At 34.3% G+C, this 20,554-nt stretch overlaps 1 protein-coding gene across 1 annotated transcript in view; it reads right to left on the bottom strand.

Moving 5' to 3' along the window:
- LOC129917246 (polycomb group protein Psc) overlaps positions 1-20,554 on the bottom strand; it is a 40,711-nt gene that overhangs the window by 14,434 nt on the left and 5,723 nt on the right. Inside the window, exons 2-3 of the mRNA XM_055997666.1 lie at positions 17,545-18,479; positions 7,383-7,473 (exon numbers count right to left, since the gene is read on the bottom strand). Of these exons, the coding sequence (XP_055853641.1) occupies positions 7,383-7,473; positions 17,545-18,479 (1,026 nt within the window). The remainder of the gene's footprint in view (positions 1-7,382; positions 7,474-17,544; positions 18,480-20,554) is intronic.

Genomic DNA, 20,554 nt, shown 5'->3' on the forward strand with positions numbered 1-20,554 from the left:
TAATTTTTGTGATACATATACTGGTCATCTGAGGGTCCACAGATATCCTTAATTATAGAAACAAATATTTGCTTTGCTGACCATACATATCACACACACACAAACTTAGTTTAAAATTATCATTACAGCTTCCTTGTGATATTTATCAGTTAATTTGTCTATGATCAGTTTTTTTTTGTGATATTCTATGTGATAACACCTTCAATATTGTAAACATCACACAATAACTTTTTTCTCAAAATTTCTAGCACACAGTTTAGAATATTAATCGTGATACCAAAGTTTATTTTTGTGATATTGTTTACAGTGGCACTTTTTGACACAAGGTGACCAAACACACTGGAAAATCTTTTCGCTACTAACTAAGAGTACCTTTTGAAGAGAAACTACGGAAAACTCGGTGTGATTCTAAGAACAGAATTTTCAATTTCAAGCCTGTGATACCTTTATAGAATGTTTATTCTAAACTTATTTGTACTTATTCCTAATTCTGATCATATTCTTGGAGTTTTTTTTGTAGCCAAATATGTTTTATGATATATCACAACGAATATTAACTAAAGTGGCGGTAATTTTGTGATATGCTCATTAAAGTGTTATAATTTGTGATATAGTGAATGAAACTCGGTGTTTTATACAGCAAATGATATTAAATTAACTTGATAGCCTGATTAGACTGATACTTGTTGTGATATGAGTATCAAGTTGCATGTGCAAGTGAAATTTATGATATATCACAGTAAATATTATTTTGTGATATGTTTGTTTCAGTGTTATAATTTGTGATATAATGAAAGAAATTCAGAGTGTGATGTCACGAATGATATAAAATCAACTCGATAGTATAATTAAACATTGCAGGTAAGGCAGTGACGCGAGATAAACACATTTTCTGACGTTAAGTACTTAAATAAGGGTCAGTTTCAGGGCCAACTTTAAAATTTAGAAATGAAAATGTAATGCGCAGTTTTCAATGCTGGTCCCCTAAATGTCGTTAAATGTGTCTTATGGTAAGGTAGTTCAGCAATCCATAAAAAAGCAACATCTAGCTATAATGTCCATTATTTGACGTTAAGGAATTCTGTTGTCTTTCACATTTTTTTTTTAATTTAATTAAAAAAAGTTTACCACCCTTATTTCTATGCAACCAGCTTAGGGTCAGATTTCTAAAAAAAAAAAAATAAAAATGAAATTAAACACAAAGTATTTTCTTTTTCGCAACGCCACCTAACAAAAAACAATCTCCTCAGACAAGAGAAGAATTTCAAGGGCCAATCGAACCAAGAAACTTTTTTTTATACCATTAAATCCCCTTCAAGTTGAAGAAATTCCCATCCCTCCATTAAGTTAATTATGTACAAAAAAAAACTTTCCAACAAAAATACCATTAAAGCTAGCAAAGTCCATATTTTTTCTTCTCAATAAAAAAAGACAAGAAGAAAAAACAAAACTTGCCCCAAAAAATTTATTGGGAAATTCCTAACAATCTGTCAATTGAATTTGACAAGCAAAATTCTCAATGACGACACAGCCAGACAATAAAACGTCATTAATATTGCAAAAAGCATACTGGATGGCGCACTGTTGGTTGTTGTTGTCTACATAATGTACTTCCTGCCAATCAATCCACTCCAAAAAAGTAGATAGGTATACTTAATACCTAAAAAGGCCGACCATCAGTATTCTATATGATCATCCCTCTGTATTTGGGAAAATTATATTAAGAAAAACTTAGCACAAAGCAGTTGGATATAGTCCTTTTGTGGAATAAATTTTATCTTCCACAACAAAAAAAAAAGGGAATACCCAAAATCAATACTCGTTATCATGATTTCGGTTTTTTTTCTAAGGAGAGAATTCATTGAACCAACAACGATAGTCCCAGTGCGATATGAAAATGTATCTACCAACAACAATAACGAAAGAAAATACATAGAAGAAATTTATAAGGATTCATCATTTACTTTGGATTATTATGATATCTCTCTCAGTTTTTGTATTCCCATTAAATACTCGAATCTTTCTTTTATGGTTCGTTGGGAATTCCTCCTACAATCTAAAGGAATTATTTAATCCTTAGAAATAGAAGAATCTTCTTCCTGAAGGTATACATTTTCAAAAAAAGATGAAAAAGGACACGACACTTTTGGGACACAATTTTCTTGTAAATATAGAAATCATATGGATCTCTCTTTTATTTTGACGTAAAAATAAAGCGGGAAATTCAAGGACTATACCTGAATGGATAAAGAAATAAATGAAAGAAAAATGTAGAAGAAAAAAAGGAAAAAGAACAAACAAAAGAAAAAGAAGAAATGTTATTCATAAATCAAGTCCTGGAAGGATTTTCATTACGATTCTTAGGATGAAGATGATGATGACGACAACAAAAAAACGAGACAAAACGAGATGAGAAAACACAGATAACACAAAAAAGGTGGGTTAAGCTCATCACAGAGTATACACGAACTGAGAAATGACAAATGATTCTCTCATCTTTCACCAGAAAAATAATGGTGTGGTGGTGTGCTGGTAGTGTCTTGTCGTTGTCGGTCGTGCCGTCGGCATATAATGACATCTTAATAAGACCGGGGAATTATGACACCGCATAGTGACGTTTTCTTGTACACGCCACAACACACACACACAAACACATCATTCCGTCACCGCAAAAAAAAAACAAAATCTCTCGATTCATTTCAATTTAATGACAGACCTGTCGCCCTTGGAATCATTAAAGCTCTGCACACATAAAAGAGCATCGCTAACGCGGGCATTAATGTTTACATCGTCTCTTCGCGACTGGCGGCAACAGCAGCGGCGGAAGATTGAAATTTTTGAAATGAACAGAGCGAGAATCTGAAACAGGCGGAGTGTAACACAACAAAAAAACAACGAATATCATGCTTCAACCAATATCAATGGTGGAGCTGAAAAGCGGACGACCCACCGCCATCAAAAACGTGCTCAGGTGGTGCTGGTTGTGCTACTCCCCAATGAAGCGAACAACACAGAATAATGTATTCTCCAACCAACCAAGACCATTCGTCGCCGCCGTCACTACCTTTTTGCTGTGTTCTCTTTTATACCGTCGTCATAGTCATCGTTGTTCGATTGCTTTTTGCCATCAGGCGGTTCAGACTTCAGAGCCTGATATGGTTCCGGCGGCCATAGGTTAAGCCCTGGCTTTGACTGACAAGCAAACAAGACAAACGAGAACCAGACGCGCATTTTAAATTCCCAATAGCATATACACAAAACATCGGCATTCGGCGGCGACACGGCACACACCGACCAACATGACACAAGGCACTACCACACCGTTTCAGGTTCGTGTTTGTCGGTGTGGCTATGTTTCTGATGCTTGCCACTACTGATGGCTTGGTTTTGTGTATGCTTTTTTAGTTTATTTTATCAACCTTCGTTCCTCCATCTCTCACACATTTCGACCCTTCTTCTTCTCTATTTCTCCTCACTCCTCTCTGGGTACTTCCCATTTTGGAGCTACTTTTTTTCTTTTTTTTTTTTTCTTTTTCGGAAATTTCACAAGTTTGCTTTATATATGTATGTTTCTCTTCGTCGCGTCATCATCTTAATATATTTAGTGTTGCCGTTAGTTTTTTAGTATTTCTAGTCAGTAAAACTGTTTAACGTTTGTAGATAGTAAACACAACTGTCAAATTTCAATGATAAACGAAAGATGGCAACACTACTTTGCTGTTTTCAAAAGATCTGTTTGTTTTTGGATTTTTTACTTCTTTAAGAAAGTCAGCAAACTCCGATGCAACGTTTTCGTATGCAATTTGACGTTTCAAAAATATGATTGCAACTAATTTAAATTTCAAACAGTTACAATCTTAATACAGTAAATTTGCATGACAATCAGATTCAGGTTTGATGCATTGCAGATAAGGTAGTGTTAAAAAAATAGTTATCATATCCACTCAAAACACCGCTCTGCGACCGATCAGTTAATTAAGTAGGTCAGAAGAGCATATCATTGTAAACTAAGTGTCAATGTGTACGCAAAAATTTGTTCATATTTGCAGGCAGATCCGTAAATGGAACAACTGTCAGAAAGAAGAACTGATAGAAGAACTTTTTAATAGAAGAACTGTCAGATAGAAGAACTCTAAGATAAAACAACTTTCAGATAGAAAAACTGTCAAATGGCAGTACTGTCACACAGAAGAAGTGTCAGAACTGATAGAAGAAGTCTAAGATAGAAGAACTGTCAAACTGATAGAAGAAATCTTACAAAGAAGAACTGTTAGATAGAAGAACTCTTAGATATAAAAACTGTCAGCTAGAAGAACTGCCAAATAGATGAACTGTCAAATACAAGAACTGTCAAACAAAATAACTGTTTGATTTCTAGTTTAAGCATACAACTTTGGAAGAAATATACCTACAAAAGTAAAAGAAATCTGAAAGGGAAGAAATGACAACGGAAAAATTAAAGAACTGTCAAAAAATTTTTAATTAAAAGAACTGTCAGACTCTAAAGGAAACTTCAAATTTTTAAACTTCTTCTTCATTGGCAACACTTTACCATATTCCTCTGTTTCAAAATATTCGTTTTTTTTTTTTTGTTGTCTACCTTTTTGTGCTTCGTGAGCATTTTATTACTGGCTGTTTGTGTAGCCATCAAACTAACAGACTTATACAACAACAAAACACACACATAATGTTTGAAAATCTTCGTATATCGTATCGTATACCTACTATACAACACGCTCTGGTGCAAAGAAATGAATTCCCAGAACTGCGAGCGAACAAGCACAAGCGAACCAACATTTGGGTCGGTTGGTTTGTTCTCTGGTTATACCTCTCTACAGACACTCGCCTTCTAATTTGTTTGCTATTCCATTTGAAAACGGTTTAATTAGCACTTAGCGGTTTGCTCTTGTAGATGCGAACGAGTCTACATACCTCCTTTTGTATAGCAGCTCTTTTACATACATCCGAAATGATATGAAGTCAGGTCAAAATAATAAAAAGAAAAAGAGTCTGCGAGAATGAGTCTGGGTCTGCGTCAGTCCAGGAAAGTGTGAATAACTTTAGGTTATGTGTTTATTGTTCGCACTCCATTCTAATTGTTGTCGGTGCCCTTTTTTTTATTATAACGTTCACTCTATTCTATACAATCTATTTTTTTTTTATATTTTTTATTTTATTTTTATGATTTTTTCATCTTCATTCCAGTATATCACACACTTGAAACATACATTAGGCTCCCCTTTTTTTGTTTGCGTTTTTTTTTTTGCTTGCCAAACATAAACGCGCTTATCGAAGCAGAAAATCTTTATAACGAGGAGTTTGGGCGTGTTCCTGTGTGTTAGGTGTATTTTTGCAATCTATTTCTGAAATTGCTTGATCCTGAGTAAAAGCAAAAAAATAAACCCCGGAAATTGTCGCACATCCATTAAACATCACCGCCGCCGCTGCCGTAGTCTCATATTGTTGGTGCGTTTATATAGCACCCTATATAAGTATCGTTCGTATATTGCACCCTCTCGTTTATCTCTGAACCACGTACCGCAGATTTTCCTGATGTTGGCATCGTGTTGTTGTGTTGTTCCTGTTCCTGATTCTGATATTCCAGAAGACCTGGGGTGATAATAATAATGTGCACGACAAATCAAATCGAATGAATTTTTCCCTTTCTGTTTAATTTTGTTTCTTTTTTTTTCTATCTATCTTTCATTCTCCAGTCTTTGAGTCGTTTGAAACGCATGCCTTGAAGCAGCCTTGGGGGTTCTCAATCAAGCAACAAATGCTTTCCGAACGCACCCTTCCATGATAAATACATATATTGAGATTTTCGACTCTGTTTCTTTTTTGTTGTTTTATCTTATTTCTTTTCTTAACATTTAGTTCCTCTTGAATGAATTGCCATTCTCGTCATGTCTTTAGTTTCTTATTTATCACAAAACAACTTTTTTTCTACCTTCTTTTCTATAACCAGGGTTGTTATCTCTAAGGAGCAAGGATACGCGAGACCAAAATAATGGCATTTAAAGCCAGTCCCAGACATGTTCCTCTCTTCCCCATCTTTTTTCTTATTGTATATTTCGATCTTTTAACGACTTGTTTTTACCCACTTGTCCTTTTGGCCCTAAACAAGTTGGTCTAAAAAAATAAAAGCTATTTTTTCCTTCGTTATGTTGTCTTGAGTTAGGTTATACCAAAGAGCATGTTGTATAAGGTAATACACACAAAAGGACCAAAAATTAGATTTACTTGCGTCCTGACCGCACATCACATAAGGAATTCGATTACCAATCTGAGATATCACAACAAGACACGAGAATAAGAAGAAAGACCAACTACCTTCTTCTTATACCTACCTACTCTAAGTTTCTTGTTCGGATTGGACTTCCGTTGTTTGTGTCCATGGGCTGATAAACGGTTTTTATAGCCCCAAGACTGAAATCGGAAACAAAATGGGGTGGAAAATATCTGTTATTTTTTTTTTTTTTTTTGCTCTCTTCGATGGCTTATACACGTTGTGTGTTACTATAGGAACATGGAAAGACCTCTCGAAAATCGTCTTGAGTTCTTATTTTTGTGTATATCGCCCGGGGGAGTCATTAAATTCATCTCGGTGACCATTTTTTGGAACCAACGAGATTTTTTTTTTGTATTCAAGATTCTATCTGACTCAACTCCAACCTTTAAGAAAAAAACATGGGTAGACTAAATAAGAAAAAAAAAAACAATCCTTATAAAAATATGTAAGCTACGTATAATGAGGATAGAATAGAAAAAAAAATCGAGGACAGACTCTCGATGTAGAGAGAAGGTAGGATTATGTACCCATTTACATTTATATTTATTTTTTTATTCATTCCCATTATAACCCTTCTAGAATTTTTTTTTTTCTTTCTTTATTTTTTCATTCATTCCAGAGGTTTTTATATGCATATAAGTGCCTATGACGTCTATATACAAACGTGTTGAGATTATAGAGGAATTTTTTTGTGAAGCACCTACCTCTACCTTACCTCTACCTAAGCTATCAATCGATTTTATATTTAAATGGCGGTATTAACCTCAGAAGAGAGGACAAATGTCACTTGACAGCATTGCCAGATGTGGGGAAAAAAATTAAACAAACACACCTACATAAGGAGGAGGATTTTTTAAGTATTAAATGAAATGGTTTGAGGTAAATCACTGGTGTTGTTGACAGTTGGGTTAAACTTGTGGAATTTATTATGTCCCAAGGGATAGATAGCAATTTCGTTTTTTTTATCAAGAGGATCTTATTTTTTAACAAGTACCTACTGGTTTTCAAGCTTTTGAATTTATTTGACATTTTCTAGTTAAAAAGAAAGAAACAAAAAAAATGGGATGGTTTTTATCATTTTAATACTTACTTTATATTTGGTTTGGCAGTGTTAATCATCATTTCACATCGTGGGCAGTATTGTTCCGTTCGTAAATGTTGCATAATGCAACTATGGCAAACTGAAAAAAATAAAGAAAATTTTAATTTAACATATTTGGCAACATTGAAACATATTATCTGTCAAACTGAATTTACAACATTATCTACAATGCATCAGTATTTTATGACAGGTCAGTTTGTTATGATAATATAGTAATGCATTTAGGAATTCACCATCAACGCCATCGAAATGAGTAATCAGGGTTATTTGTTTAAATAGCCACCCCTACATAAAATTTGAATAAATGTCAGAGTGATTTGACAGTGAGTGACAGCTGTCAACGGATATATTTTTTTTTGTTTATGTTAGGTAAATGCTTTATACCATTAGGTCCAGTATCAATGTTACTCTTTGTTTATTTTTCTATGTAAAAATTCTGTCAACTGTCAAACTAACCGTGTTTAGTTTGACACGTGGTTAATGTAGTTTTTATATCGGTTGAGCTAATTTTGAATTTTTTAACAAACAGATCATAAAACTATTTCAAAAAAAAACAGAAAACTTTATTATTTATATTCCTGTCAAATTTAGAGTTGCAAACTTGTTCATTAATATTATGTCCTGTCAAACGTAAGGCAACGTAATAAAAGCTGCGTTCCTTTGGAAATATTTATCTACTTTTTAGTACTTAAAGCTGCTTTGAACTACTTTTTCAGTATAACAAAGTAGATCAAAGTAGTTTTAAGTATTAAAAAGTAGATAAATATTTCCAAAGGAACGCAGCTAAAGACACCATCTGACATATTTCATGTTGTCAGACATAACTTTTTTTATTTGATAGAAGATTTTAATTTCAATGTTTCTCAACGTAACAACGTAAAGTGTGATTGTGTCTCAGCTTAAAAAAACAATGCATCATTTTTTTATTACGTAACGGAACACAAAAATAAAAAAATAAAATATTTTACATTTCAGAAACATGAACACGCCTTTTTTATCTGTCTAATAGAATTAAGCAGTACCTACCTACTAATTTGTGACACATACCGATCTTTTGCAAGTAAGTTATGTATTTGTATCATTACATTGATATAACGCAACGTAACGCAGACCTTTTCAAAAAAAAAAAAGGAAAATATTCTACGTTTCAGAAATATGAACACGCTTCTTTCAACTGTCACACGCTTCTTTTCGCCACAAACAGATCTGATGCAAGTAAGTAAGTGATGTAAAGTTATGGTAAGATTACAGTGTGGCCCAAACAAAAGTTTGGCACTCAGAAATAAGGTGATAAAGTAGTGACAAAATTTGACACATTAAAGGTCTGTTTACAAATAGAAAGTGTCACTTATGTAATCCTCCAATAATGGACTGTTAAATGTAACTTAATCGAAATGCGAAACTTTGAAAGTGACACTTTTTGGTAAAAATGCGCACTACATTACCATCCCTTGTTTTAAGTTTTCAATGTGAAACGGACCCTTAAATGTCATCCTCAAACATTTTAATGTTAAAGATGTAGTACATACCTATTACCTCAAATTAGTAAACAATCGATATGTAAAGACCAATTTAACCCCCAAAAAAACTTTATAATTACCAAACCCATTATCAATTTACCAGAGTTGTTGGTCAATATAATTCCAACAATTCCTGAACATGCTCTAAACAAACAAAAGGCAAAAACACAAAAAAAAACACACGATTAATTAATTCGAAAAACAGCTGGTTGCCATTTAAAAACGATTTAAATCACATTGTCATCATCCCTCTTTTAAGACTGGTCTTGGGTTTATATATTTTATTTTTATTTTTGAACTAGTAGATATGTATATTTGACATTCGCATTCCATGCCCAAGCATAATAATATAACAGCATATTTTCCATTTGTGACACCAACACAAATTAAAATTCCTAGAATCAAGCTGAGCTTTATAATTCCAAACAATATGGACGAGCATCAGTAGAGTAGGTATTATAATATCGTAAATGAGATGCCGCGCCCAGCTTTTTGTAAATTTTACATATCACACCTAACCCACCCCTGCAGTTTTGCAACCGCCGCCGCCACCGACACAACGGCTGTACCATTTTCACCAGAGCAATTCTGCTGCTGCTGGTAGTGTGTCGTCAACGCAACGGAACGTTACGAAAGCACAAACACACACATACACACAATTATACAATTGACAGTCATGGGGCTGCCTAAACAGGTTCTGATTACAAAAACACCACTCAAACTTGAACTTCTGACGGACTCGAGAGTCTCCAAGGCCCCCGCTCTCTCATACCACCATTTACCAGTCGTCTCATTAAAGAGGACGAACGAATCTATGTATGTTCTCTGGTTCCCTGGGCCCAGAGAGAACTGTTGGTATAATGGTTATTGCTGAATGGTGTTGTATAGCTGTGTTATTCTATAGAGAGAGCAAGAGCCAGGCTAGCTTAAAGCAACCAGCGGACTGCCTGTGGAGCTAATTTCCATTTAAGCCGATTACTTGTCGAGTGATTAATTGTCCCGGTGGTCCATGCTATATACACATACCAATGTTTATATAGTTAGGTGTCTATACTGCTGCCGCCTGAGAGTGTGCTTTCAGGTTAGGTATTCTGAATGTGGTGGGTGTTTGTTTGGAAATGGAAGTTTGAACTTTTGCCTCTATATGTGTATATGGATGGCTACGTGTGGTTTTTGTCCTTAGTCCCCGGGAGCATAGGTATATTCCAAGTTAATTCATCACTTGAATAGCCGTTGTTTACTCACACCAATACTACAATAGAATAGAAGTAGTATGGTGTACGCTTTATAAAGCATACACACTGTGGTGAAGTTGAAAATTGGATGACATTATCGACTACTGGTGGCCCGGTCAGTCGTTTGGGTCATTATTGTGCAATGGTGTGATGGGAACCCTGCGTTGCATCTACACTCAGTTAATGAATGACTAACAAGTAGTAGATATAACCTAACCCTACATTGCTTGCGCGTTGCATGAATTTCATTAACTTCCGGCACATGGAGACCAAAGTAAAATTGCCAATTCAATTCTCTCAAATTCTATATAAATGTAAATACACCCTCTCACGAGATGTTGGTATAATTTAGGGTGGTCAAAAACATTGGACATTTGTGGTTGTCACCATTGGAATTAGTTAGTTACTCACATCCCAGACTGCAAAATGCAATGTCTGCAAATATTTATATACAGGAGGACGGAAGGAATGAATATAGGCAAAGGTTTATTGGTCTTGTGATTGGTTACATCAAAGTTTCAATTTGATTTTGTGTTCATGTTTTTCCTCTGTATTTTCTTTTAGTGTTTTCTCTGCTTTTCCTTATGGTTTATGGTTTGTTTTTGAAGTAGCCGTCATCAACTTTGTAGTCATCGTCGTCGTCGTCATCGTTGTCGGTAATCATAGTCCGTCGTCATCGTGTCGGTCGATGCAGTCATGAATTCTCTTTGTGTAAATATGCAAACGAAAAGTTTTCAGTACCAAAAAAAGCTGCAAGAGCAAAAGGAGGAAGATAACACGGGAGTATGGGAAATCAGGCGATAGACATGAAAGAAGTTTTCATCGCTTTTTGCACTTGATGAGTATGATTAGTGTGACCATCTTAGATATTCTGTGCAAAGAAGAGTTCTTAAACGTCAAAAATATGCACGTCATAGCGCAAATGTCAAAACACTACCTTACCTACAATGCATCAGCTCTGTGATACAAAATAAGTGCTCAATTTTAAAAAAACCCAAGTTCATAAATGCACTACACTTTTTTGACTGAAAACAGTCTTACCCGAACACACTACCTTACCTACAAAGAATTTAGTCTGTGTCACGGATATTTTGGGTTTTCTACTCGATGCAAAGCATCACTGCATTCATGAATTCGAGCTAACAAATATTAAATCAATGATAATTGTAAATGCTTATCGCACTACCTTGCCTACATTTATGTTAGTGGCTCAAAATAGGAGTGAACTACAAAATACTAACAAATGTACGTTAAATAAAGGTTTGTATAGCTCACAACACTTCTTTACCTACAAATTATCAGATTTTATGATAGATGCGTTTGTTATGCTGTCATCAGAACAAATCACACTGCCTTACCTCTAATTCGGCCTTTTCAACTGAAGTACAAAATATTTACAAATTGTATGTAAATCAAGGATTTGTATGGCTCGTAACACTACTTTACCTACAATGCACTAGATTTTTGTAATAGATCTGTTTGCCATGCGATCTTAGGAATTCTGTCAAAAAGTCAAATGTTAATTTGACGTTTCTGTTATAATTTGTATTGAAACCCATTTTGGAAATAAACAGTTTAAACGTCAAATTGACTGATGAAGAAAAAAACTGCATTTGAGTTGGCCATAAAAAGCTAAAATTCTCGTCCTTGATCAACCAAATGTCAAAAAAAAAGTGTTTGTGAGTGGAAAAAAGTTTTTTGACAGTTGAGCAACAATTACAGACTTATTCCTTTGAGTTCTTTGAAGTCACTTTCGTCGTTTCTTTACTTTTTCTAATTTTGTAGATGTTTGTGTTGAAAATGACAAATTAGAAAATGTCAAACAACTTGATAAACATAAAAGGCATATACTCGACAAAAAACTGGGCACACTAAAAATCGACTTTTCTCAGTAGGGGGTTTTTCTAAAAACTTATGCTATCGGAATGTTCACAACAAGAGGGTTCTTCTAGAGGATGTTTTTTTTTTTTTTTTTTTTTTTGTGTTGACGACAATTCTGACACCGAATAGGAAAATCGCTCCAAACAAAAAAAATACACAAAATTCTAGGGACAAAAGAGTAAGAGAGAGTGAAATTTGTAAAAGAAGACAAGTGGTAGTAGAAAAGTTTTAGATGCTTTGGCACTTTACAGCTTCACTTTTCTACTTTTCCTATCGTTAAACGCACACCCCCCGCCATCTGACACAACACACACAAAGTTTAGGCGTTATGGGGGGTCGTATATACTCAGAACAAACTTCAAACTATGTTTTTTTTCTTTCGATCTGGCGTCGTTCATCGTGTTGTCGTCGTCGTCGTCGTTTTCTTTTTGTTTTTTGTGTCATTGTCGGTAAAGTTGTGTTCTCTCCTACTTTATCCATTCAAACAAAAAATATCATCCTCTAAACGAAAGAGTGTGTTTCTCAAGGAAAAAGATGGTTTGAGTAGGTAAAAAACTTCCCAGCTAGACACGCATTCAAAAATTCCTTCTTGTCTCGCATCGCATGAGGAGTAAATATACTACATAAATAATGCGCACAAATTCGCACATAAAAAAATAACTTTCCAAAAATTTAAAACAGCAGCAGTAACAGCACTTGGGGCCAAAAAGGGGAAAACAAATAATAAAAAAAATTAGTCCTTTTAAAATTTGTGTGAAAGTGTACCTATAAGACGAGAAAAACCCTGTTACGTGATTTATATAAGTAAATTGGAGGTATGGGTAGAGTGGTATGGTAAAGTAGTTAAGGTTGGCATTTAAATTATATCAAACAAATTTCGTTGAAAACGCGCAACAGAAACAGACTTTTCTTGTGTGTGGCGGGCGGTTGCCGCCGTAAGGAATATTAAAAACAATTGTATATTTTATGTATATTATGATGTGCGTTGGGGGAACATTTTAACCGACAAAAACCACAAAGGGCTTAAAAGGGAAAAACCGCGATAAAGCTAAACCGTCGTTTTCCTTTTTTACTTCCGCAATCCTTTGTTAGCCTCTTTTTTTTGTTTGATACTGAGACTTGTTGGTTATATTTTTTGCTTCATTGTAACAACTGGTAAGTAAGTTCCACAAAGGAAATTTTAACGAAAAGAAGCAAAAAAACAAAAAAAAGAAGCCTCAAGAAGACAAAACAGATATGCCTGTGTAATAAAGCCCCCGCATGTGGATAGAAAAAAAAACTGAAATAAAAAAGAAAACATCAAAAAACTCCAGTGGCCCAATGAAGTTCAAATTCACAATGTTGCCCGAAAATTCACAATCACCAGAACCAGCCAGCCAACAACCCGTCGGATGATGATAAGCTCTATGAGAGGAGCAAAACGGCTGTGCAGCAATAACACATAGGATACACAGAACACCATGAATAACCGACACGACTTTAATGGAGTTCATCCCCTAAAATTGGAAAGCCACTAGGCCTTATCGTAGCAGTTCTGCTTTAATGTCAATGCCAGCAACAGAATGACAGGAGCAGGGACAGGGAAAGTGGAGGAGGTGGTGGTGATGGTGTTTTCTGAATAATGGAATGGTTATGGTGAGGAGAGAGACGTGAGAGAGAGAGGGGAGTGTTGGGATGATGAAAAGAGAACAACAACCCCATGCCAACAACCATCATCAGAGAACGCTATCCAACACCCCTGGGTACTGGAATTGTGTAGGTATAGTAGTTTGAAAAGGGATGTTATATATTTATTCTGATGGTGCCATGCCGCTGCTGTTTGCCCGGCCTGGTTGCTACTGATGTCGCTGTGCCGTGCCGTGCCTTAGCCTGATGATATTGGGGCGTCTATTTTTTTTTTTTTTTTGCCTTTTCTCCCGTTTCAAGCCTGCTGTGTCATTTACGACAGAATTCATATTATACCATCACACAGCAGAAAGGGAGAAAATATAAAGCTGAAGTTTTATGTATAATTTTTTTTTTCTTTCCTATTTTCTAGCAACGGGACGGTTTTCAAGGGCAATACTCGTACCTCCATCACAGAGAGTTGTGAATAGATGGAGGTATCCATTAGAAAGTTTTATTTTTTAGATAATCATCCTTTTAAAAAGGACGCTAAAGTAGATTGACGTAAAGAATGAAAAAAAAAAAAAATTTTTAAAAAACCCAAAAGTTTACTCGTTCCACATTGCAGAAAAAAATATACACAAAAAAAAAAAAAAAATAAATAAATAAATACAAAAAAGTGTAGGCTTACCTTAAGAATTTTCTGTTCTGTCTGACAAACGTCCGGATTTGAACAATGGACAAAATATAACAAACAATATACCCGCACAGCTAGAGAGCAATTGAGTTCGTTTTTGTATCCCTATCTTTTATGTTTGTATGTGTATATTTCTATGTGTGTATTTGTGTGTGTATAGTGTACTCATTATTTTGTGAACCATACACAACTGCAATTTTGGAAATTTTCAATTCAAGTGCAACGAAGCAAATGGAATTGGCAATGAATTTCCTATTTCTCTGTGTTGGGCTTAATTTGATATATATGAACCTGGTATCAGGTAGGTATAGAGGTAGTGCACAGACATACATTTTATAGATGATGTTTTTGGGGGGGATTTCTGCTGGAATAATAAATCAAGGAGGAACCTTCATGTGAGGACTGAGTAAGATCCGGGGACTATCCTTCTTTTCTCTGACAACTCAGGAAAACCAGGAACTTTAAAAAAGAAGAAAAAAAAAACTTTTGGAAAAGATATTCAAGTTTTCACTCTTTCTCTCTCATTTTTGCTCGTTTCTCTCACTCTCTTTTTTATACTCATATTTGAATTTCAAAAATTTTCGACCAAGTGTAGACCGTTGCTGCCACACCGTCATCGTCGTATTAAGAGGGAACGAAACATATTATAATGTTGAAATATTCAAACAGAGTTTTTCTGAAGAGATATGCAAATATGAACCGAGAGAGCATTGTGTTAAAATGTGGGTATAATTTATGGCTTTTCAAAAAGTCAAGAGGTTCTGTTCTGGATTTTATGTAACTCTCTCTCTATGTGGAAAGTTTTGGTTCCCTTTTTACAGTTTTTTTTTTTTGGTAATGTGTTGTACTATCATGAAACCTAGACAAAGTTATTGAGCTAAAGGACCTTTTGGTAAGAGGAACTATAATCAGATATGTTTGAAAAACTTTTTTAGCAGATTTTGAAAACAAAAACTAAAAGTTATATTGTATTAACATTTTTGTATACAACGAAAAAACAAAAAGAAAGGGAATCAGTAATTGCTTTGAAGAAATATTGAATCATCACACCTAGTATAAGGTGGCCTTATTTCCATGGTTCTGAGCACTACCTTACCTTTAAACCATCAGTTCTATGCATCGTTTGTTATACAAAGTAGTTCTGAATTTAATAAAACTAAATGATTTCTTTTTATCACTGGTTTGTTTTATTACCTACATTATCTGTCTTTAAAATTCAATCATTCTTGCCTTTTACCGAATCCGCTTCTCTATCGACATTCCCTTCGATTCTATTATCGATAAAGGAAACCAGCTTGCCATTTACTGAAATTGATTCACGAGTGCTGTCACTATGACATTTAGGACCAGCTGCATACTGAAGTATATTAAAGGTAATGTAGTGCTCTAAATGAAAAGTATGACTTAAGTTTAAAATGTCGGCCACTTAAGTTCCACGGTATCAAACAACAACAATGGCGCTTGTAATGTTGAAACTTTGTATATATTATAAATTAAAAACACTAAACTGTATTATCGACGATATTTCCCTTCTTCGCAAAACGAATAAAAGAAAATCTGAGAACATTTTCCGATTTGGTAATCAGTGTGATTAACTCCTAATGACCATTTTGCTTTCACCTTCTTTATCACCACATTAAATCCCAATCTATTTCGCAAAGGCCACACTTAACCTTAAGAATTAATTATAAGCAATGTCTTAATCGAGAAGAAAAATAATTACAAGGCGTGTTTTATTGAACTTTTTATTGCTTACGTTAAAATAATTATCAGTGTTAGCTCTGAAATTTTATAAAAGGGAATAGACGAGACATGAAGTCATCCTGATATAAAATTTATCAACAGTCAATACTTCTTATCAAACGTAATTAAAGATTATTTCTTGATTTTTGTAAGTAAATTTTATTAATTTTATGATAAGGCAGTTCTCATTCTTAACGTTTCACCAATTTTGTGGAACTTTTTCAATATGTGAACTGTGAATAGAAATATTTTTGTAGACAGTACTCAAACAGACCAACAGATTACGAAAACGAATATAAAATGGCGGATCGATCTGTCATCTGTCACCACTTGACGTTTAATTCAAACCAGTAGCGCAGTTCAAATTAACCAATCCCCAACTAAACGAGTTCATTCACTTGAAAAGTGAAGTACCAAATAATGTTACCGACATCACCAACTATATTGACTAGATTGGACTTAACTTGAAAACAAGTTTTGTAGACTTTATATGCGTTTCTACCTCATTTTTCGCTGTCTCTGTCTCATCATGAGAAAGCAATAAAGAAACGTCAAAATAAGTCGGATGACTGAGTCTAATGTGAACACCGTCGTTTTATGTATCGTTTTGCGTTTATGTAGTTCTGTTTGTTAACACCACTATCGAAGCATGTTTATTTGATAGCTTCAAATCTGTCAGCTCTGTTCGTTTACTTAACTGAAAAAATTGATAATTTGCTATAAAATTTAAAATATAAAGAGTAAACTTTATGTGAAGTAATTTTATCCAATTGGCATTTTTACATAATTTAAATAATTATCATAATTCAGAATGATTTCAAAATGACAGCAAAAAATATCCTCATCTGTCATTTCAAAGTTACATTTCTTATATGAATTATAATAAAAAATCAAACAGAACTCTTAATACAAAAGTTTGATATAAATTATTAACAAAATATGTAAATTATGAAAGTATAAGTACACATTAATACTCATATGAATTTCTAAGAGGATATCATTCACATTCCATTCGAAATACCTACATACACTTTTTCTCATTACAACTTCTTATATGGTACCCTGTTGTCTTTTTTATATTCATTTTATTGTTTTTCCTTCAAGAAAAACTGATGTAATTCGAATCAATAACACCCAAGAAGAAGTCGCTAAAAGTTTTATTACATTTTAATCTTTTACCCTCGCTCGCCTGTGAATAAGAACTCTGGATTATTCTGGGGCTCTGAATGTATTCATTTGTATTTCGAGTTCGTATAAATTTTAACGACACGATGGGTGGGGAAATCCCTTTTCGTATTGATGCTGTCAAATACATAGCGGGTATCGTATGGCAGGCAAGAAACATCGAATACATATCCGCCATTAATTCTATGACATTTGCTTTTGGGTTGGAAATGGAAGGTTTGTTTGTTTAGGAATTTGTTTTAGGTTTTTGGGATCGATTTTTTTCGAATTTTTTTTATACTCACATGAATGTAAACACTCGACAATAGTCGTCGCATCTATCAAATATCCATGACATAAATTGCATATGATATGTGAATTGAGATCGGTTAGCAATAGCCGTCGGGGTTTGCCAAAATTCTCCGAATCCTCATCATCATCTTCATTCTTTTCAGTCTCCTCCTCTTGGTTATTATTAGATGCGGCAGATACTGCATCATCTGCAGCAACAGAATTAGCAGCAGCAGCTGAATCACTGCCACTCATACTGCTGTCAACTATCACGGGTGTTATCGTCTTTTCAGTCATGGGTAATGTAGTGTCACTACTTGTTATTTGTGGTTCTGTTTGTTTTGAAGAAGAATCTAAACTGTCAATTACAACTTCTTCAGTACATTCGGTTTTGATTTCAACTATATTACTACTATCACATTTAGCTGTTGTTGCCGATGAAGATACCGACGATGAAGAAGATGACGATGATGAAGATGATGACGACGATGATGAAGATGATGATGATGATGACGAGGAAGACGACGATGATGATGATGAAGATGATGACGAAGAAGATGATGATGTACATAATTGTGGAGGCCAATCAGTTGAAGATGGTTCTTTATTGTCTTTGATTGTTAAAAAGTCATCTTGGTTTATTTTATTATTATTACTCATGGTGATGTCACTACAACTCTTCTCTACAACCGGTTGAGGTTGTTGATTTTGTCGTTTGTGTGACTGTGACTGTTGTTGTTGTTTTTTGTCTTTTTTATTATGTTCTTTATGTTCTTGAGTTGTCTTCATCTTCTTGTCTGTCGTCATTGTATTTGTGTTTATTTGCTTATTATAAGTGACAGATGCCGCAACTGTTGTTGTTGGCATGGAATGTGATGGAGTTTCAGTTGGCGCCATTATGGTTGTACCTCCTGGCAATGGCATTGGCGACATCTTCGCTTCATGCAACCTAAAAAAAAAAACAACAACAAAAAGGAAATTAATAATGTTCCTAGAAGGAAAAAAATGTTACAATGAACAAATGAAAAAACATGCAATAGAGGGGGGCAAGATAAGAGTTAAATGATGCATTCAACCGTGTCAAATCCTAGGCACATAGTCTAGCTTAACGCAATGCAACAAACAAAAGAACACAAAACCCTGAACAACAGTCGCATAGCAAAAAAAAAATAAAAGAAATAAAAGAAAAGGAAATTGGTAAAATCGTACGTACACATTACCAAGGATGAACACAAAACGAAAAAAAAAAGGAAGTTTTGTGTGTGTCAATGTCAGTTGTCTTCGCGACCCTTCTTAATGTCTTTTCAGCTCTCACCTATGTTTCTTTCTCTTTTTATCATTAAGTTTGATATGTCACCAGGGGTTGGCTGTTTGATGCCCTTCTAATCCTTGAGCCTTGCGAACTACCTATACGAATGCTACTATATGGCATCATTTGACACACAGGACACTATCCCAATCTACAGTTATTGTTGTCAATTTTTATGTTTTCCAATGATGGAATGCCATGCACGCACATTTCATGGTGAGAATTAATAGAGGAAAAAAAGTAGGTATGTAGCTTGCCGCCGCTATTTAATTAGTTTAGGGTGCAACACAATTTCAATAAGCGCAATTCTTAACAATTGTATTTTTTTTTTTTTTTTTTGTATTTCCTTCTACCTGGGAAATTCATCTGAGAATTGAGCTCAAATGAAATAATAAAATATTAAATATGAGAGAGTTTATTATTTTTAACATCTTTAAAGGTGCTTCAAGTGCATGGTGATGCCTTTAGTGTAGAATTCTCAAGGATTTTTTTCACATAAAAGTATATTTTTACAGGATGGGAATAACTTTGTTTGTTGGTTTTTAGGTATTTTTCATGAGGAAACTAATAAAGGAACTAATCCCTCAATATTGGCTTTCTTATATACTACTTGATCCCATTTATATGGGTTTTAAATAGTCCGGTCATTGAAATCTATTTATTTCATCCAATGTGAAATATGGTATTTTTTGATAGGAATAAGAGCCAATTCATAGTACTTGTGTAATGGTATTGACATTTTTACAGCCATTGCATAATTTTGGGATGGTATTGGTATGAGCCACTCACTACTCTCAACATTTAAGTAAAGAATGGTAAGGCAGTGTTTAGTTTACTCAATAATGGAGTTACTTATTCGACTTCGGAACTGCAAAAATGCTTAAAATAAACGCTGCCTTATCTTCGTGTTATTTATGGGCATGTTTCACATTCGAGTAAATGTTACTTAAGTGCGGGATATTGGAAACTTATATATGTCACGTTCAATGTCAAAATACACACTGCCTTATCTCCCCTACTTTAAGTCTTGACCATAAGATTTTGTCTCACATCCAAATATCAAAATTAGTGTCGGTAAGGCAGTATATTATTTTAATATGTGATGTTCACTAATAGCTGCGTTCCTTTGGAAATATTTATCTACTTTTTAGTACTTAAAACTACTTTGAACTACTTTGCTATACTGAAAAAGTAGTTCAAAGCAGCTTTAAGTACTAAAAAGTAGATAAATATTTCCAAAGGAACGCAGCTAATATTAGCCATTAGTGTGACTTATTTGGCTCAAAATGTTTGTAAATTGATCGTAAGGTAGTGTTCATTTTACTAAACAAAAATTTCTAGTGAAACGGTTCAGATTTGTATGGAAGGTTTTCATCCCTTCATATTTTGGCAAAGAAGCTGAATCTTAATGGATATTTTTTACAGCCAAGTAAGTGGCTTTTATTAGATTAGTTAGCCGAAAGTCAGTGTCACAGTCTTTTTTAGTAAACGCCGTTTTCACAGACAACAATTTTTGGGTCGATAAGGCAGTTTTTTATTTTTTATCAATAATGCACACTTAAGTTTATTAGTGACCGTTAAACTGACACTTGTGTCAGAATGAGACCTACCTTACCATAACTTAAGTGTCGACGTGAAATAAGCCCTTTTGTCTTAGACGGTAAGAAAATATACATTAATTAGAATGGCAAGTGGCACATTACTTTCCAATACTG

This window comes from Episyrphus balteatus, chromosome 1, assembly GCF_945859705.1.
Source record: "Episyrphus balteatus chromosome 1, idEpiBalt1.1, whole genome shotgun sequence".
NCBI lineage: Eukaryota > Metazoa > Arthropoda > Insecta > Diptera > Syrphidae > Episyrphus > Episyrphus balteatus.